This window comes from Tyto alba, unplaced genomic scaffold, assembly GCF_018691265.1.
Source record: "Tyto alba isolate M040663 unplaced genomic scaffold, T.alba_DEE_v4.0 Super-Scaffold_16, whole genome shotgun sequence".
Lineage (NCBI taxonomy): Eukaryota > Metazoa > Chordata > Aves > Strigiformes > Tytonidae > Tyto > Tyto alba.
Window position 1 is genome coordinate 18,160,090 of NW_024881278.1, and position 21,085 is coordinate 18,181,174.

The following is a 21,085-nucleotide window of genomic DNA, read 5'->3' on the forward strand; positions in this document are numbered from 1 at the left end:
CCTTAAGATGTGGAATTTTAGAGAGGATGAGTATACGTGTGCATTTCTAACTCTTGCAGCTTTGTGTTCTGCACATACATAATGATGACAGAAGGATTTTCCGTACACTTGAGCTCACAAAAAAAGGTTAATAGAAAGTGAAAATGAGGTGTGTAGCATGTTGCGCATGAGCTACGATGTCTTTGTTAGGAGCTTTGATCAGGAGACACTTGCACTGCAAAACAGATAAGAAGCTATACCACTTATCCCAAGTACCAATGTAAGACGGTATTCCCTGACCCTTCCCTTTGCATAGGTCACAGCTCTCTTATTAGCTTTATAGTTTTGGAATGACTATAGCTAGACACACGGCTGGGCTGCTACCAAACAGCCAAAGACTCGGTCTTGTCTTCTGCCCAAGACAAAATTACATCCTAGAAGGGTTCTGTGTGTAAAGGTCGCTTCTTCCATGACTTCCATGTCCTGAGAATTAACTCAAGCCAGAGGGGTCAATCTGATTCTTGTTGGATCCAGGCATAATAATTATGAGCAAACTGTGACCAGATAAACCAGTATGAATCACTAACTCACTCTGGCGTGTGTTTCCTCATGAGTTTATGTGATTGAAATAAGATGCTGTGACTGCTGATAGAGTTTGCATTGCTGATTTTTGTGCCAACCACTTTAACAGCAGCAAAAGCCTCAGCACTGCCAATCCTATGTGCAACAGTGGCACCTGCTCCCAAGACATTGTAGCTGATGATTTGCTTCTGCAAAGCTGAAAAGTAAGAAAAAAGTCATGCAGGAACTTTTTCAAAAGAATTGCGCTTTTAAATGGCTGCATGAAGTGAAATAACCAGTGTCCAAGGTGAAAGCGTTACCTGTGATGGAACTAAGGAACGGTGTGAAATAAGTGTTTTGAGAACTTAAAGTGGAAAGCTTTTTATTAGCAAAGAAGTGACGGGTACTCACGTGGGACTTGTGAAGGTGATAGTCCTATTGGTCACCAGTGATTTCTCTCTGCTGTTAGGAAGAGATTTCCTTTCCCTTTCCATTAGAGAGTGACTGATTCTGAGGAGGCTGTTGAGGGGCCTGTGTTTGGGCCTCTGCTCTCTGACTGGCAGGTCTGAACAGTGCTAGTACCAATACAAAATATCTCTTTAACCTTATTGGTTTTGAACTGGAAAGATGGTTCAACATCAACCTCTGTACCATGTACTTTTTCTTTCAAAGGGCTCGCAGACTGACATTGGCAAGTTCTTTCAAGTCTGTTGCTTGTCCCTGCTGATACCTCTGAATCTCAGGATGACTTCCCAGTTCAAAGGAAATGAAGCCATAATCAGTCTTGCAGCTCAACACTGGTTGAGACCATTTTGAGTGGCAGGTTTAACTAAGTGTCATTCAGCCTCCAAAGCAGCCCCTACCCTGTCAGAGTTTTCTTTCTCAGACCTATGGCTGGATATTCCTTTCATCTTCAAAATCATATGTTTATAAGCAGATTGAGTGAGGTAAGGACTGGTCCCTGCAGAGAAGAAAAATATAAAAGCACAAAATACTTTAGGTTGAAGGGACCTTTTGAAGTAATTTATTCCAAATCTCCACTAAACGCAGGACAAGTTTAGTTAGATAAGGTTGCTCCAGACATTTTATATTTGAGTATTGTGCGTTTCTCTATGGATGGACAGTTGATGGCTTCTTAAATTCTACAGCCTGTTCCAATCTTTTACCATCCTCATGTTGTGGCTTAAATCCAGCTGGCAGACAAACACCCCGAGGCGCTTGCTCACCCTCCCCCTGCCTGGGGGATTGGGGAGGGTGTTGGAGGGGTAAAAGGAGACTCATAGGTTGAGATAAAAACAGTTTAATGATTATAATAAAATAAAACAATAGCAATAATAGAAAGTACAAACAGATAATGCACAATGCAGTTACTCACCACCCGCCAACTGATACCCATCCTGTTCCCAGCTAGTGATCCCGAAATACGAAGATCCCACATTCTCAATCCCAGAAGTGAGAGAGAACCCCCTCCATCCTGACTGCCCCCCCTCCTTTATACACTGAGCATGATGCTACATGATATGGAATATTTCATTGGCCAGTTTGGATCAGGTGTTCTGGTCATGCTCCCTCTCAGCTGCTTGTGCACCTGGAGAGTCCTTGACTTCTTAGCAAAAACTGAAAACAATAGTGTATTATCAGCATTCTTCTCATACCAAATCCCATACAGAATCCAAACCACAACACTGTTTTAGCCACTAAGAAGGAGGATTAACTTTATCCCAGCTTTTAAACTAGGACATTCGTTATAGAAGAAAAGAAAAATAAATCTGGATATCTAAATGATTTCTCTTGTTACAATTTATCTTTTGCCTCTCATTCTTTCGCTGTGTACCTCTGAGAAGAGTCTGGTTCTGTCTTCTCTATATCTTCCCATAAGGTAGTTGAACAGTTAAGTTCTCTTCCTGCTTACTCTTAAGGCTGAACAAACTCTGTTCTCTCAGCTTGACCTCATACACTAGGTACTCCAACCCCTGGCCAACTTGCTTCTCCTTCAATGGATTCATTCCAGAGTGCCAATATCTTTCACATACTGGAGTGTCCACAGCTGGATACGGTAGTCCAGGTGTGGTCTTAAACATGATGAATAGAGGGGAAGAATCATCTCCTTGGACCCACTGCCTAACATTTCTAATACAGGCCAGTGCACGTTGGCCTTCATCATTTCAGGGGTACACTGCTGACCAGTGTTCAATTTGTAATCCACCTGGAACCTCAGTCCTTTTCTTCAAAGCTTCTTTCTGCGTCTACAATACCAGTAGCAGCCCTCTTTGCTAACAACTGCAAACTCACTGAGAGTATACACCATCATATTGCCCAGGTCATTAATGAGATTTTTAATTAGAATCAGTCCCTGTGTCAATCTCAGAAAGATGCCACAACCTGCCAGTGGGCCTGTAGATGTTTTTCTTGCCCCTCATGCCCTATTCCAGATTCAGGCTAAGTTTGGGCTTTCACAAATCAAATCTTACATGCTCAGATATATCAAAATAAGAATTATGTGCATAGAGAACGGTATTGATAAAATTTTGCAGGCGTACTTAGTATTTGTATCCCAAATTCTGAAAATCAAGTATGCTTTTAAGCATTAAACTGGGAACCTGCTCAGGTTTAGAACTGTGATATAATGCTCTTGTTCTGTTGAGCGATGGCAGCTAAGATGTCTGGCAGAAGAATAAGATGATCTTCATGCATTTTTGGTTTAACGTAACAATACGTTTTTGAAGGACAGATTAACAATCAAGCAGTTTTTTGAAGTGGTTCCAGAATCATATCCAAAACAAACAATTTATCTGTTATTTTTCTGAACCTGTGCCCAGTTCCAGAGAGAATGCTAGATGTATGCAAGACTTTGCTTTTTTTTTAAATCTTCACCATGCAGAACAGTTCAAAGTGAACAGTGGTCTATCTTTAGCCGCACCTGGGCATTCTAAATGTCAGTCCAGGTCATCACGAAAAGCACAAGCATCATTCTCTGCCTGCTTTAAGACTATGCCAAGATGAGTAAATTGAAAGAGGGGTGTGCAGAGTAGTGACCCTATGTCAAACAACATGCCCTTTCCAGCTTCCAGGTCTGGCAGACTTGCTGTCTTACTACAGTAGTCATGCAGCTGAAATGTTTTCTTCATACCAGCATGGTGTGCGTTGTATTAATTCTCATTAGTGAAGAAAAGCAGTGACTTGTCTAATGGACTGCTTTTTCAAGCTATACTCATCAGCATTGGTGCCATGATCTGTCCTTCACTTGTATTGCAGAGTCCTTGGCTACAGTGGGCTATGAACTCACGGAAACAGGAACAGTTGTGGTCCCAAAGAAACAAACAAACAAAATCCCTCCATCTCATGAGCAATCAGTCAGTGTGCACTCTGGGACAGGACCTGTATTGCCCATGACATCTCAAGTACTAAGTTTTTTCTTCAGATGAGGTGTCTGTTACGGAAATACAATCCAATTACAAATACTGCAATATTAATATTATCAGTAACCTAAATACGTCAGTTTGTCAATACTGGTGATAAGTATTTGTATTAAATCTGTAGTTTTTATTCACTTAATAAGATTTTTGGCATGGAAGCAGTAATGCCTTTTTGTAAACGTATCCATATTTTTCAACCATCCGTTCATCATCGAAGTGTTTAGTGCTCTATACCTGCCAATTTACAGTCTCAGACCACTTGTGTTCCATTCAGTTAGGGTAAAGACTCTTGCAGTAAAGCATTTGGAAACTTCTGCAGTGAGAATTCAAGTAAAGTGTATTTTTATTAGAGAACTGGCACATTAATCTCAAAAAGCACATACAAAAACAGTTATTTTCTTACAAGATTTAGAAGAATAAGGATGAAATTGAGGATCAATGTATGCTGGAAAAATTTGAAATTGAGTTCACCAGCCAATTAAAAAGACCTTAATCAGGTCTGACATTTCATTTCCTTATTATCATGTTACTTTCTTCTAAAAAATGAATTGATAGATAAAATACTGTTTTCTCATTCTCAAAAAAAAAAAAAAAAGCAAAACAGCCCTGGTTCATTGTCTTTTCTTTTTACTTAGTTACATTAGTGCTAAATTCAGTTGTCAAAAAATCAGAATATATTTCCCTACATTCTGAATTAAGCAATACACTGTATGTAGCATGTTTTGTGTAAACAATTTTATTGTAATTTCTGCTATCCTGAAGATAAAAATGATTTGTTCATCGATCTTGTTCATTGACTCCTTTGATTATTTTTTAAAATAACTGTGTCTGTTGTTGCTGTGTATGTGATGTCCCTTTCAAAATGTTGTTTTTGTTTTAAAATATATACAGATTGAACTCAAAAGTGGAATATTAAACATCTTTTTGAAAACTGGCATTGTCTTTACACAAGTGGATCTCTGGTTAGGACTGTCTTATTGTGATGGAAAGTGGAACAAAGTCACAGTGAACAAGGAGGGCTCTGTGATTTCAGCAAGTATGAATGAACTGAGAGAGCAGACACTTGAACCCCGTGTTCAGCAGCTGAAAGTAAACTCACCTGTCTATGTTGGAGGAATCCCACCTGAGATTCAGAATTTTTATAAGGAACTGGGGTTAGAACAAGGTAAGAAAGAGAAGAACATGAGACTGTTTTTCAAAAACTGGTGTCATGAACAAGGTGGACATTCTGCTGCTGATAGTGTAAATTAATTAATATGTAGTATGAATTTTTCCTCCCACCCGTTGTTGCTTTAACTACCAGTTATCCCTAGCCATCTAGCTTTACTTCAGTCCTGATCGTTTTGTAATGCTATAAAAATTCTTTCAACCCAGTGATATCTGAAGCAATCTCACTCATAGGAGAAGAACTGTAAAGTAGCAAATGGTAACCTGACATGCCCAACCAGATCTCAAATCTTCATTAGAGAAAGCTAGTTTAGATAAACTTGTTTCACTTGATCAACTTGTGTCACTCACAGATCTAGAATACAAAAGCAGTGGAAGACAGTAAACATAGCTTAAATCCCTGTAATGAGGCTGGATGCTGCCACATGTGAAAATCGTTGAGAGTTTATTAGTCCTTTTTTAGATGATATTGATTTTGGTCTAAAAAATTAAGTGAGTATAAACCCCTGAGTTTGGATTTTGTCTGCATCACCATGATGTTTTCCATGTTATCAGGAGGCGGGGAGACAGTCGTGTTGTTAGCCATCGCTGTGACCCTTCTTCTCTGAAACAGGTCAAATTTCTAGGGAAAAAAGAGAAGCATTAATCACAGCCTGGTACTAATGGCCTTCACAAACGGATCTACTGTATGAAATGTAGGCAAAAAGCATCTATTAAACTAACACTGTTTACAGTTTTGGTGAAGTATGAAGTTTATAAAGCTATGTATCAGACATGGTGTATTTTTCCAATACTGTAGGCAAATTAGTAGCAGTCAGTAAGTGATTAGTGGGGAATCTAATAAGTGGCTTTGAATGCATGAGCTCACTTTGAATGCTTGCATTCAAGTAAGTTCCACAGAGCTCTACTGGAGCTTTGCAATTTCACAGCTATAGAATATTTTTATTCAAATCCATGCACTGGCATTCACAGATAGCTTAAAAATATGATTTTAAGTGTTTTTTTATCTGTAGGTATCACATATATTAGAATCTTCCTCCAGGTTCTGTGTGCATAATACTTATGGCCCAAAAGAGTTAGCCCGTCATACCCTGTCGGTGTTGCCTCGTAGCAGATGGTATGGCCTCGTGAGTGGATGCATTCGCAACTCCTGCAGCAACGAGATCTGTGAACAAAGAATGTAGGACAAAATAACATCTAAAGTGAATGTCTGAAGTGCATACTGATGCACATCAATAAACATTACTTTTTTCACCAAGCCTCCTCAGCATACTGCAAAATAAGATGGTGGCTGTGAAATTATTCAGAGCGGCTGAAGATAAAAGCATTCTTGTGTGTTCCTAAATGTAGATTTAGATGAGCAAGGTTAGGAGGCATTACAGCTTTGAAACACACTTTTATTTAGGACTATAATGATGTAATGGTATGATAATGAATACAATATAGAATATGGAGACCTTCCCAGTTTAATAAATATTTACAAAATATTTTCTCAATTAATGGCTGCTAGGAAGTTAATTTTGAATAAAGGAATATTGTTTTGTTCACAGCAAATAAGGGATAAATACCTTTCTTCTCTCACCCCACCTCCATGTCAGTTACAACTTTATTTTAAGAAATTTGAGCTAGAGTCTGGGGGACTTCGCATGACCTATCACATGCCCTCCTGGGAGGTCAGGATGGAGGGGAGTAGACAGGAATGTTTGTGAGAATTTATACTGCCATTACGTATTCTGCAGCTACCTGAGAGCAAACAAGATTACTTGGCTGACATCAGTCAGAAATCTTCAAATAATGGTAAAGGCAGCTAAAATGATACTAGAAATAATATATTAAAATAGGTTATACAGTATGCAAATGAAACAACTGTTAATTTTGTCTAATGATTAACATGCCTGTGCAGACTGGGACTAGTTGTCTTCTCTGCTACAGACTGTCTAAGAAACCGAGCCAATCGCTGTGGAGTAGGAGTTGAGTTTAAATTAGGTTGTATTAATTATAAGGAGCAGTTTGTCTAAATTCCTAGAGTTGTGGAGAGAGTTGTTTTAGAGGATGATTCAGAATGGGTGTCCTCCTTCAGTGCCCCTTTCTTTTTGCATGAACAATGTATGGATATTAGATTCTCAGATCAGGTAGCTAAATACAAATACTACTCTGTTGTGCCATTTCGCAATAATAAAGGCAATAAAAGTACAGAAGATATAAATACAGTGCTTTCACAAAGCTAAAAAAGAACACTGATCTGTGGGCAGCTGATTTTTAATTTACAAAGTTAATTCTTCAATGAATTGAAGTCTTTGATTTGGTTACTGTTTACTTCAGTTTTACATTAACCACCAATCACTGTACATTACTCAGATTTTAGAACTATTTTGTATCAATTTATTCATTTATTTGTAAATTAAGCCACAGAAGTATATAGGAATTTTAACTGCATCCTGAGCTTTGTAGTGACGTTTTTACTGCAAATAACCATTATATTTGTAATGCTGATAGGAATGTTGCAAACACAGAGGGAAATATATGTATATGTAGAGATCAATGTAAAATGAAGTTACTTAACTTCTTTTCTCATAAATAAATACTTTGGGGTTATGATTCTAGAATGTGTTTGTAAACAGCATACCAGTTATATCCCCATTAGGATAAACTGATATACCTCCATGTTCTCCTGAAGTTAATTATATTTTTCATCTTGATACTCTTCTCAGTTTGAGGAAGAGTGTATATTAACAAAATATTAGCAAGCAGCAGAAAGCTGATTTACAAATTCAGAATCACTTTTATGGTAACAATTTTAAAGAGAGAAGTGACAGAAGACAAAACAGAAACCTCTTTACTTGTGGGATGAAATTGATAACAATGAAAACACAGTTTGGTAAGGCAGAACTCAATACAAGAATACCAGGAATTTTTACCAGCTTAGTGTCTTGAAAGTGGAGACAGAATGTCATGTTGGAAGTCGACATATTCACATTATAGTCTTTAATGCTGAAAATATAGAATTGAAAGGAACAAAAGTGATTCTTAATTAATGACCAAAGCTCTTTATGTGATACTAATCCTTTACTATTTGCTAGGTTTCGGTGGTTGCATGAAGGATGTTAAATTTACACGAGGTGCTGTCGTTAACTTGGCATCTGTGTCCAGCAGTGCTGTCAGAGTCAATCTGGATGGATGCCTATCAACTGACAGTGCTGTTAACTGCAGGGGAAATGACTCCATCCTTGTATACCGAGGAAAAGAGCAGAGTGTTTATGAGAGCCGTCTACAACCATTTACAGGTAACACATTGGTTCCTTAAATGAAATACATCACTTTTATTTCATTCTGTATTAATGTATCACCATGTTCAGTGGTTTGTTTTTTGTTCTGTTTTTTTTTTTTTTCTCCTCTATACTTCTCTGTTCTTTGAAGAATACCTTTATAGGGTGGTTGCCTTAACTGAAGGAGGATCAGTATCTAGTGTATGGACCCATGCTCGTACAAGAGAAACAGGTAAATATAATTTTAAGGCTTACTTTTTCCAATTTTTCATTAGCTATCTAATATCATATTGGAGGAAATCCCATCACAACAATTTTGAGTAGCGTAAGTTGCATAGTGTTTCTGAAGGAGCAAAACTACTTAATGCTTTGAATAGGCACCGAATTCCTATCTTTTGTTATAAAGTGTTCAGGCAGGTATTTTCCACACATAACTCAAGGTCTTTTCCAAATATATTTTGGAATATGTAATTATGTGAGAGCAAAGTATGTGAAAGGATTGTACTGCATTAACTAAGAACAGCCGTGCATCTAGGTACGTGCACATCTAACCTCACAGTACATGAGTCTGCTGGAGTACATATGGGAAATCCATGTTTTCCCATGTGTAACTTAGTGATACAAAATTAAGTGTAGAGAAAGGAGATACTGGGATAGAAGACACAAGCTGTGGGATAGAAGACACAAGCTGTGGAAGACAAGAGGCCAGATGGGTGCTAGGGAGAAGAGGGTCTTGAGAAGGTTTTTCTTTACCTGCACGAGTATGCTGCTCAGTGCTGCTGAATGAGGATTCTTTTAACAAGTAGTCCACAGACTCTGTGTGAAAATGTGGCAATATTCACTAGAAAAGCAGCATGTGGCTTGTGGAGAAGATTTCAAAGTAGGAACACAGTACCTTCTGAGCCTTGAAGATAAAATTTTTCATATATTTTATGATGAAAATGTGAAGGACCTTTCTTCTTTTGTTCAGTGTTTTTGTAAACTTTGAGCCAGCAAGTTTTTGAAGATTTACAGTTCTGCATATTTATTTAACCAACTTTCCCTTTTCTGTAAATTGAAGCCTAATTGCATTCTGTCAGTGCAGAGAATTCTTTTGATGCAAGATATTTGGTGTATGATCTTAAAAAATTATATGATAGCTGTGTTAACACTGGACTTGCAAATGCATTTTTACACAATTTACTGTCATTATATTGTGTACCACCCAGAAGAGAGAAAATACATGCATATTTTCATATCAACTGTCTGACAACTGTGAGATTTACCATAAATTTATGTTTGCAAGCTGACCAGAGCATTGAGCAGTCCATGTTCCCCAGGGTTGGAGAATAATTGCTCTATTTAATTATTTTTGAGTTGGTTTTGTTATGTCCCTTATGAGAAGACCATCTGCTATACAGTACCTTACCTTGCCCTCTGATACACTTCAGAACCAATAAAATCAATATATTACTGTGGCAACTGAAGCTTTCTTAGGGTACCACATTCTTAATTTCCATAAGAATCACAACTTCCCTGTATTTTTATACTTTCCATTCTGGTAGCCTTCTTATGAAAAACAAGGCTGCATTCATATTTAAAGAAACTGAACAATAAAATTACAAAAAGATAAGTTATTTGATGATGAGAAAAGCGAATGATCATCAGCAGGGCTAGGGAGTCCACATGCACTTACAGCAAACTCATCATCCATCATCCTGCCATAGTGTTCCTTAGGCCTTTCCTTTGCATCCCTTGTGCAGTCATCTGTGATGAAGTTGTTACTGGCCAGACCTTTACTTGGTATAGTAATATCTAATAAATAGTTAAAGGTTATGGGAAATGGGATAATTTTTTTTTTTTTTTTTATTAGCAACTGTATGCCTATATGAGCTTGGGTTTCCAGTTCTTTTAAACATCTTCATTTTCCTTTTTTTTTTTTTTTTTTTTTCTTTTTATAATATGGAGTCATAAGAAGCAAAGGATTTTGCAAAAAGGCATTAACAAATCTCTGCTTTGCCCTGAGACAGTTGTATGGCATTGTGGAAATATGAAAATAAATGAACTTAAATTTTTTGAAATATTTTTGTAAATGAGAATGCACGTTTTTAGAAGTGTTTCCTAGTTGTGGCATTCTGTGGCTTAGATATCCAACAGATAAATATCAATCCCCTCTCTGTTGCAACACTGTCTTGCTTCATTCAGTTGTATGATTATAATGCCTGAACTTGTTAGCTACATACAATACACCTCCTCTCTTTGTGAGTGATGCTTAAATATGTTTGATACATTAAATGTTTTTGGAAAATTGCAGCAAGACAAGAAGGAATGCTATATAGATGGAGTTTTGATGGTTTTGAAATATAGCTTAAACTGAATAGCTCAAGATGTGCAGTCATATTAAATCAATGCTGAAAAGTTACAACTCTAATAAATTGTATTTATGCTAATGGTTGAGTCTGATTTACTGCAGCCATTAAAAGTGAAGAATAGGGGCAATAGTCTCCTTAGAACTGCCATTTTCTCTATTTTCTATTTTATCCTTCTACAGTTCCACAAAATGTGCCAACTCCCTCAAGAGTTCACAGTATAAATGGTTACAGCATTGAGGTCACCTGGGACAAACCTGCTGGGGTCATAGGTGTAATTGAGAAGTACATTTTGAAAGCATATGAAGAGGATGGTCCCAGTGTACCCATCACTAGTGCTGAGCTTGCTGACACGAGTATGCTCACAGGTAAATGTTGTTAAGTACCATTTTTTTGGCATATCTAGTAACACAGGATGCTTATACCGCCTTTTGTTGAGCTAGAAAGTGTTACCTGTCTATTTTTGTGTATACACAGCATAGATAACATTTTGAAGGGTGGGATTTGTGTCTGCATCCACATACATAGCAATGTACTGACTTCAAAGAACAACAGAAATTAAAATACAATACAAATACTAAAAAGCAATTATATTTAAGGTGTGCCTTCCCAACCTATTGATGGTTTGGGAGAAAATGCTTCTTTTATTCATTTGTTTTTGCTTAGTGATTTTCTTTTTTTTTTTTCCCCTTCCCTGTTGTTATACCCAGTTCACCTACATTAACTCTAAATGTGGATCCCATGCAATACTATTTGACCTGATGTATGAAAGCACTTGATATACTTGCCTGAATTCGATCATATAAACCTAACTGATTTCAGTGGGAACTGGCATGCACTGATGTTAATCAGATGCTTTGGTTGATACCACTGGGATGTGGAGGTGGGTTATTATTCAATGAAGGAATCTGGGGCCTTGGGTTTATGGGGTTTGGTCACTGTTGAGCTGTGGGTTGTAGACAGGAGCTATTGGAACCATTGCACATGAAATGTTTTCTGGAGCTTAGGTCTTTTCACCCATTGAAAGCAGATGTTTTGAGGAAGAAACACTGGACTCTCTGCTACACGGAGAACATTTTGGGACCTCTCTTCCTGTCAGGATAGTGTGGATCTGTCTTTCTGCTATTAACATACTGCCTTTGTTGGCTGCTCCAAAGTTGCCTGGGCAGGGAGCACATTACAGACAACAATCTATGTGATGACTAAAGGGCACAATAGTGCAAAATCTTACTTTCATTGTAAGAAACCATAACCAATAGATTTGTTTATACACACTCTAAGATCAAGTATATAATAACAATTTTAAAAGTGCTAACGACATAATGCTCAAAGCTGATGCTTTGGTTTGACTCATCTTTGGGCAATATAACAGTCTGACAAAGTGTCTTAACCCTCAGATGGTATATTATTGCTGCTTTCCTGAGGCCCAGGTAATGTGTGCCTAGTGTTTTTACGTAAGTATATATGTTTTGTGCTGTTTCTCTGCCATAATGTATGTATACATTTTCAAGAGCAAGCATGTACATATTTTATTTTCTTCAGTTTGAAATCTCTTGACTATTTGAAAGTAATGTGCTTGCAATACCACAACTGCATGGGCTTTCTATTGTTACTGTGATTTCTTTGATGAAATGTTGATTTGTATACTCTTATCTATGCTGTAAAGCAATACACATTATGTTAGTAGAAATTAAAGACTATAGTAGAAGTATATGGATTAGATAGTTTATTGACAGCTGATGGGCAGAACTAGAATTATGTTTAGATTTGTTGGCCTTGTTCCATGATTATGTGTCAGGGGCATGAAAAAGTCTACACTAGGTTGGACAGGTAAGAGTTTATCTGCATGCACTTTCAGGAGGCAGAAGAATAAAACATTCCTTTATTTTAAATGGAGATAGTAAATGGATCCCGGTTCTTTAGTCTATTATAGCAGATAGCTGTTGAATACTACAAAATAAAATGACCCTAAGAACTTAAGAACTGCTGTATTCAACCACTGACCTCTCTGACAAAATCAGATTGTAGATGCTTAGGAAGAAAATGTAAGAAATGTGCTAAGCATAGAGTGAGTCTTCCTGTTAATACAAATTCAGCTGGTAGTTTGTAGAATTCCTGAGCTGAAAGTTGCATCTGGACCATCATGCTTAATGATCTGTGGTAGAATTGTCTTTCTTTTTTTAATACATTTATGATTTTGGCTTCTGTAACTTGCTATGGCAGTAAGTTTTCCAGTTCAGTTTTGTGTGTGTGGAAGAAGTGCTTCCTTTTGTTATTTATAACTGCTCCCCAATAGTTATGTATTTTCAAATTTTGGCATTATACGAAGTATGTAATTCATGTCCTCATGGTGAGGTCAGATCTGAGACAAATGAAAAATTAAATTACTGATCTTGAAATTATTTTACCTTCAGCCCATTGATTTAAGTGAAGCCTACGCAGATGGACTAGTCTGCGGGCACTGAGAAGTGGTTACCCACAAATGTGAGTCTCCCAAGAAAGGGTGTAGCTTTACCTGCTGAATTATCTTTCCTGGTTAATCAAACGTTAACATAAACACAGAACTCCACCACTAGATGCAGTCTTTGCTTACTTTTCCTTTGAGTTTGCTGAGAAGAGAAATTTTGCTTATTTTCTCCCTAATTTCAGGGAAATTTATTTAGAAATTCTTCTTTTGAATTCCATAAAAATATGCTACAGTAACTCCAACAGCCAGGCTTGCTATTGCAACAGAAGAGAGGAAAGCACCACAGCTCTTAGTGGGATTGATGATGAAGCAGCTGGTATTTTTCCACTCCCTTCTTCAAATTTTCATTCACTGTTAAGCCTAGGCGCCACTTAATCTGCTGCTTGCAAATGTATCTGAGGTTGCTGGCAGCCCCCTTTATCTTATTTTTTTTTTCTTTCACCTTTCTATACCCATCTGTTCTGTTTTGTTTTATACTTAGACTGTAAATTCTTTTGAACAATTATCATGATCTGTTCTGTGCAGTAGGGTCCTGAGTCATAACTGGAACACAGTAACAAAAAATTATTAATACCATTACCCATTTCCCAGAAGGCTGTCCTGTGCCTGTCAAATTCAGAAGAACCTGTTGTACCCTTGTCAAGAAGAAGAAAAGCTGAGCTAAATATTAAAGGTAAAGTAGATCTTTAAATAAGCATAGTCCCACAGTCTGAAATGCCTATTTCTGACTTCTCAGAAACCAAAATATTTCAAAATCTGACCCTTGTATTCTTCAAAATGTCAAACTGTTTTTTCACTTCCATCCGAGAAAGGAATATTCAGATTTAAATGCTTAAAATGAGGTTCTGTTGTAGCAGGAGTTTACTGGATAAGGTAGCATGTTTCAACTTGGTGTTCAGGATCTGCATTCTAGGATGAGAGTATAAAGCTAGAGTTTAAATTGTGGGGGTTCAAGGAATGCTGTTCTAGCCCATCTTGCCTTCAAAGAAACGTGTAATAACATTGATACACTTTGGATACAGGCAGTCACACTCAGCAGAGTAATAAAGGCAGTACAGGGTCATCATATTAAATAATTTTTTTTCCTAAAGTCTGGGTTGCTTTACTCTGCATTCCAGTGCATTCCCCATGCTGGCATCAAAACTTTGAATATAAATTAGAATCGGTATTTAAGCAAACAAGCTTTACAGCACTGTTTCGGTGCGATTTTGGGGCAGCTTTTCTTCTACTTTACTTTGGAATACAGAATATCACAGAAGCATAGGACTGTTGAGGTTGTAAGGGACTTCTTGAGATCATCTAGTCCATCCCCCCAACTGAATCAAGGTCAGCTGGAGCAGGTTTCCAAGGACCATGTCCAATTGAGTTTTAAATATCTCCAGAGTTGGAGATATTCCTCTATGGGAAGCCTGTTCCAATGTTTGACCACCTTCACAGACAAAAAGTGGTTCCTTGTGTTCAGGTGGAATTTCATGTAATTCAATTTGTGCCCATTGACTCTTGTCTTATCACTGGGCACTACTGAGAAGTCTCTGACTGCTTCTTCATTCTCTCCTATCAGGTATTTATACGCATTGATAGATCATCCTGAGCCTTCTTTTTTCTGAGCCGATCAGTCCCAGATCTCTCATCTCCTCATAAGAGTCGTGTTCCAGTCCCTTTATCATCTTAGTGGTCCTTTTGTATCATCCACAAACTTGCTGAGGGTGCACACCTCCCCCATCATCAAGGTCATTAATGAGGATGTTGAACAGTAGTGGTCCCAGTATCAACCCCTGGGGCACACCACACCTGTTTGACTTCTAACTGGATTTTGTGCCACTGATCACAATCTTCTGATGCTTCTCTTGTTAAGCACGTATGAGAAAATAATTTTGTAATTCAGACCACTCTCACTGTAGAATTCAGGAGATCGACAAGCCTCTAAATTTTACCAGCTCCCAATTACAGGCAGTGAAGAACACTAGTGAAACCTGGAGATAATATTTAAATAAAATATTCTGCAAAAGAATTCACAAATATTTGCTATTCCTCTTACATATTTCTCTTTCAATTTTGTATAGTTTTTGCCATTCATCCTGCTTGTGTTATTGCCGCAATAGCCAAGTGCTGAAGTTGTGGCAGCACACGTGATAACAAGAAAATTGTTGTCGATGGCTTCCCCTCTGAATACCCACGGTCGCTGTTCCCTTCTTCCCTTGACACATGTTTATAATTACTTTTCACCTTTTAGTCTTTTATGCTTGGCAGATGGATATCTCAGGAAAAGTTAATTTAATGATTTAATATGGTTAATCAAAATGGCTCGGCTGCGCCTCGGCTTTGAAAGCGTTCTAGCTAGGGAGTCTCTCAGAAGAGGAGATGGGGCCTCCTGCCAGTGGCTGATAGGCCCAGGCTCGCCGGCGGGGCCACAGGGTCGGGGGACGCTCGCTGCCAGACTGGCAAATGCCCCTGCTCAGAGAAATGCCGCCAGCTTGAGAGATTCTTCCTCTCGGGGAGAGCTCTGCCGGGCCCGGGCAGGTGCTGCCAACGTAGCCTGCGGCTCTGCCTGGGCCCACGGTGCTGCTCGGGGCCCGAAGGCCTGGGGCAACATCTGGGGGCAGTGGGGGCTGGAGGCTCCCCGCAGGCCAGGAGCCGAGGGTGGCCATGTCGCAGGCCAGGGAGTGCCTGTGCTGGCAGGGTGAGACTAAAATGAGAGCTTGCTGTCTGTGGTGGCTCTGAAAAAATGTTGGTTTCTTCAGGGTACTTTGATCTCCATGGGGCCTATAAGCAATTTACCCTAGCCAGGTAGTTTGCCATGTGAAACTATTAATGAATTTCTTAGATATTGCTTTCATGCGCTTGACACTATTTGAAAGCTCTTGGTTTGCACAAATATTTTTACACTCAACACACTCCAAAGCTGCAGTTAATGGGATTGTTGTAGATGTGTAGAAAAGAACTGGAAACCAACTAATGTAAATATATGTACAGCCAGAGCACTAAGAGGACTCCCGAATCCCTACTCCAAGTTGGGACAAATTTCTAATGGCCTAAAACTTTTCATGCAGATAGAAAGAGTCACAACATACTAACCAGCTTTGGTATATGTAGCTTATATTTACTTAAAACTAAAATATGATAGAACATTTAAAGTAATAAAAGCTGAAACTTTGTATTGAAAATACATTTTTCAAGAGCTACTTCATCGGGTGCTTGAACCACGCTTAAATATAGGAATGGTTATCTTTTCCAGGTAAATTATTTTTATTTATCATCATTTGGCAGAAGTGACCTTTGGTTGGAAGCACAGATAGATGACAGAAAACATCTAACTAATTCCCATAGCTGGAAGAATGGTAGTATGCACTTTATAGCACCATGACCCACAGAGTGTTAGATGCAGAAGGCTGTATCCATCCTTCCCACACGAAGGGGTATCATGTACTGAGACAGATATAACGATTAGGGCTGCAGTGCTCATTGTTGGCCAGTTTTGTCCCTGTGAGTGTCTTCAGGAGGTTTGATCTCTCCATCTCTCTCACCCATATGTACGCACATCTCTCTGTGAGAGGTGCTGAAAGAGCATACCAGAAGATGCACCTCAGCCCCTGCTCAGATCCCTGTCTGACTGAGTCAGCTAATGCAACATAGGGTAGCCAGTGGATCTGTCTGTGCCCATTAGGTTTCTGTGAATTGCCAGGTGGTGCTTGAGCTCCTAATGACTCTAAATCAGTGGCAGAATGTAAGTTCCTATCTCTTTTAATTTAGCTGGCTTTAGCAGACTAGCAGCATATTTTCAATATATGCATTTTAAAACACAAATTATATTAATATTCTGTAATATTAAGGTTCTAACTTGATTGAGCTCAGACATAAATGAATCTTGTTTACAGTCCAATGCTATTATATAAATTTATTCATATGAAATATAAATGGTCTGATTAAATAAACCTGAACATTTTATCAAAATTACATCAACTCTTAGCTACATACCAATACTTCTATTAATAAAAAGAAATCAGCTTCTTAATGTTCATGAGGACGGAAAGGATTATTAATATGTTTTTTATAAACATACTCAAAAAAAGTTTGCAAAAAAGTTAATAGTCTTTCTTTCTCTCTGCAAACTTTTAAAATTAATCATCCTGCAGAAAATGTACAAAGGATCAAGAGTAACATAGTGATAGATATTACAGAACCAGTACTCTCAGTGGTTAATTAACTCTTGTTGCAAAATTAGACTGTTGGGCTTAGGTTTTCTGTAACTTAAAGCAGCCAGAGTTGACTTGTCTTATGGCAAATGTGACAGTCTTCCCTGAACCACTGAAGCTTGAACTGCATCTTCGAGACCAGTGGAGCTTGTGTATGGTTGGTTATTAAATTTTTCTGTTGGGGGTAAAAAAGTATCTTTCAAGCCACAGAAATCCAGTAACTAAAGCAAACCTTTCTCTATTCTTACAAGCCAAAGAGTTGGAACAGGTTCCCTCTTGTTCAATAATTCTTCAAAATTTCATGACTCATACTATACTTATGGTAGAAGATGCTTTAAAAATGCAGATGTATGCGACAGATTGATGTGCACAGGCTTTCATTCCAGAAATGCATATGTAGAAGACGCATGTACTTAAACAGTTTTTTCTACAATCTGTCAAAACCACAAAGTCAGTTGAGGACTTCCTTTTCTGGTCAGTGGACTGTGATTAAGTGTACTGTGGCAATGATGCATCTCGACACACAAGTGACTTTGTTGGACAGATGCTGTATGACCTGAGGCATTCAAGTTGGCTAAATAGTCTTTAGGTTTGGGGAGAGGAGATTTGGTAATATTTTTTTTTTTTTTTGAGAGCTTAAACAAGAATTAAGGTAAATCTATAAGGTCAAGTGTTGTTTCAATTGCACTGTATTTATTTCAAAATAGGTCCTTATGAAGTAGAGTGTTAGGGAGGAAGCAATAAAAAAATCTGGCAAGGAAAAGTCCCTTTGGCAAAAAATACACTCAACTTGTGAAACATGGAATTTGTGTGAGTAAGCTCTGTGGCTGACTTTGAGAATCTTAATATTCAGTGGCAGAGATGAGTGTTCAGGCTGCATATGAATATAGTGCCCGATTGTGATTAAAATTAGCTAAATTTACCTGTTAAAAAAAAAAAGAAATTGAACTGGCCTTGCAAAATTGTCATCTTCCACCAGTTTAGCTGAGTGCATTTTTTTTATGGAAGTGAGTAAGAGAACTTCAGTATTTGTGTTACATCTGTAAGGTTAAATAGCTTTTTTGTGTGAGTTGTTTGTGTGGGTGAGTGGGTTTAATTTTGTTTTTATGGGAAGGCTCTTTCAATAAATGTGAAAAACTCACCTCAGTTTATATTTGTTTAAGCAATTCATTATGCAGAGTAAAAGCTCTATAAGTTACCATAAGCAAGTATGTCTTTTAATCTCTGAAGACCTGGTGGTGTTTTGAAGCAACTTTCTGAAAAAGCAGAATGACAGATTGGAACAGTGAATCAGCTGCTTTCATAAAAGTCTTTTAACTGTATGAAGAAATTGGTAAAATACTAAAATTTCCATTGAAACTATTTTTCAGTGTTTGTGAACAGATTATTAGCCCTCATACTTTAGTGGTAAAACTATTTTTTTCCTTGTTTAGAAGTACTAGTTTTCTACTCAAAATCTGGCGGAATATCATGGAATCTGGCTGAGCTACCCAAATATATGAGACCTTGCTTTTAGATGTAGTGAACAGAAGAAATGTCTGTTTTATGGAGAAGTGAAAGGAAGAAGTGGGATATTTAATCTTTTTATATACTGTATGCATTAGAATGATGAATGGAGTGAATATAAAGATACAACTAACTCTGACTAGTCCACATGTCCACTTTACCATAAATTCATTGTTGACCCTCTTCTACTGTCCATGTCAATGTTTTTATCCCTTACCTGCAAGAATGAACCTAGCGCTTTCTCTCTGACACAACTCTAAACCTCAACTTGAAAATTGCAAATAATTAAAGATCATTTAAATAAAAGTATAGAAAATTAAATACTAGTTTTGCATATAAAGTAGGCTTAATGTTCTAGGTGTGATTCCAGATCACTCCTTTAGACTGTTAACTTTACATTCATATTTAACAAATGACATTATTCAGTTTCATGGGGTCAATGTGTCAAAATGTCTGTGTTAGAACTTTAATTTATTTCCAAAGGTTCTTTGAGTGGGCAGATAGGAGTGGTGTGTTAGAATGATTTACCATCTCCGATTCCCCATGTGGATTTTAAGGCTTGGAACGTAGTCTATGATGTAAATTTTAAGTCTAGATGGATTCAGCTGCTCTGTAGTGGCAGACTGAATGAAGGATACTCATATCCCAGATGTGGGAGGCTGACCCTCTTCTTAAATATTGATGATACCTCTAATTCTATGTCCTGATCAAAGTGACAATTTATCTACCTCTCTTCTGCTAACATTAATAGAATATATGCAAGTGTGATTGTGGCCAAATTTTGCTTTGTTAGCATCCCATCTTGGAAAACCTCGTGGACTCCTATCAGATCAGCAACTGCTGGGTATAGACAAGAGATGCCAGTCTGAGAGTGTGATAATTGAAGAGTCAGGGAAAGTTTTTTAAAGCTGTCAACCAACTTTATTGGATCATAGGCTGTTTTTTATTGCAAAATTTATTTTGCTGTGCTATAAATTAATTCACGTGTATCAGTGATGATCTTTGCTATGGGACTGCTGACTTTGTACTCCAAGGTAGTCAGGCACCGAGTGTAAATTTCACTGACTGACTAAAAGTGCAGAGGAAATGAGTGGGTAATGAGAGCAGAGCAGCCAGTTCTTTAATTGAATTAAAAGCCGGGTGACACCAATGCAGACACCTGTCCAATTACAGACAGGCCAAGGTGTTTACCATTGCTGTACAAGCGATTTGAAGATGACAGAAATCTTTCCGCCCACAGATTAACATAATGAAGGAGAACAGATTACAGTGGATGCTGGCCAACAGATAGGTTGGCAGATGAGAAAAAAGTAGTTTGCTGAAGTATGTAAATAAAATCTGTGCACTTTCTATTGCCTACCTATGAAGCACATCTGTTTCTTTGTTGAAAGAAAATAGTACAAGAGTACATGTGAAGGAAAAACATTAATTAGGAAATAAACATTATTCTTTAAGTAGCTGCCTTTGCTGAATAAATTTTTTAAACATAAACCTCCTGTTGCAGAAGGGTTTATTTGTTTGTTTGTTTGTTTGTTTTTTTCCATTTGTTTTTATTTTTGCCAAATTCTCAGTACCCTTCAGAAACCTACCTATGCAATGTACACTCTGTTGTGCTGCAGGTGCTTTATATAAAACCTTTCTACTTTGTCAGAAGTAAACCAAACAGCCCAACCCAAACCTTCTAAAGCTATGGGCATCTATCTGGATAGGTGCTACTGCATCTCTCAGTGCCTGGAGCCATTGGTGACCCCACGGAATGTCTTCCATCAAGAAATGCAAGGAGCATTAATTCACTGCTTCATAAGAAAAGAATGCTACAAGTGCTAAACGTACAAATAAAACTAAATTGCTTCCTAAAGCACAGCAGAGTGAATAGAGAGATGGCATATACACTATACCATGCTACTCTTGACCGAGAACGTGCAAATGTCACAGTTAGAGGATCTGGTTTCTGCATGTGTTTATTTGCTGAAGGTAATTCCAATAGTACATTTTATACTTTCCCGTGTTTAACCATCTATGATCTGGAAATAAGTGCTTTGTACTGCGCCTTATGCAAAAAAGGTGGTTTTTTGACTGATGAAATTTCTGTGCTGAAGAATTTACTGTAGATTCCAATATTCCTGATTTACAGGGATAGTTATGTGTTAAAATATCATTATTTCCTATTTTCTGCTTTTTT

At 37.8% G+C, this 21,085-nt stretch overlaps 1 protein-coding gene across 9 annotated transcripts in view; it reads left to right on the top strand.

The window, feature by feature from the left end:
• The window catches only part of USH2A (usherin), a 428,153-nt gene that overhangs the window by 172,794 nt on the left and 234,274 nt on the right, over window positions 1-21,085 (top strand). For 8 of the 9 annotated variants that reach the window (XM_042789369.1, XM_042789365.1, XM_042789371.1 and 5 more), the window contains 4 exons: window positions 4,848-5,121; window positions 8,204-8,407; window positions 8,541-8,621; window positions 10,920-11,105. In XM_042789369.1, coding sequence (XP_042645303.1) covers window positions 4,848-5,121; window positions 8,204-8,407; window positions 8,541-8,621; window positions 10,920-11,105 — 745 coding nt within the window. The remainder of the gene's footprint in view (window positions 1-4,847; window positions 5,122-8,203; window positions 8,408-8,540; window positions 8,622-10,919; window positions 11,106-21,085) is intronic. The other variant, XM_042789372.1, reaches the window with a different exon arrangement.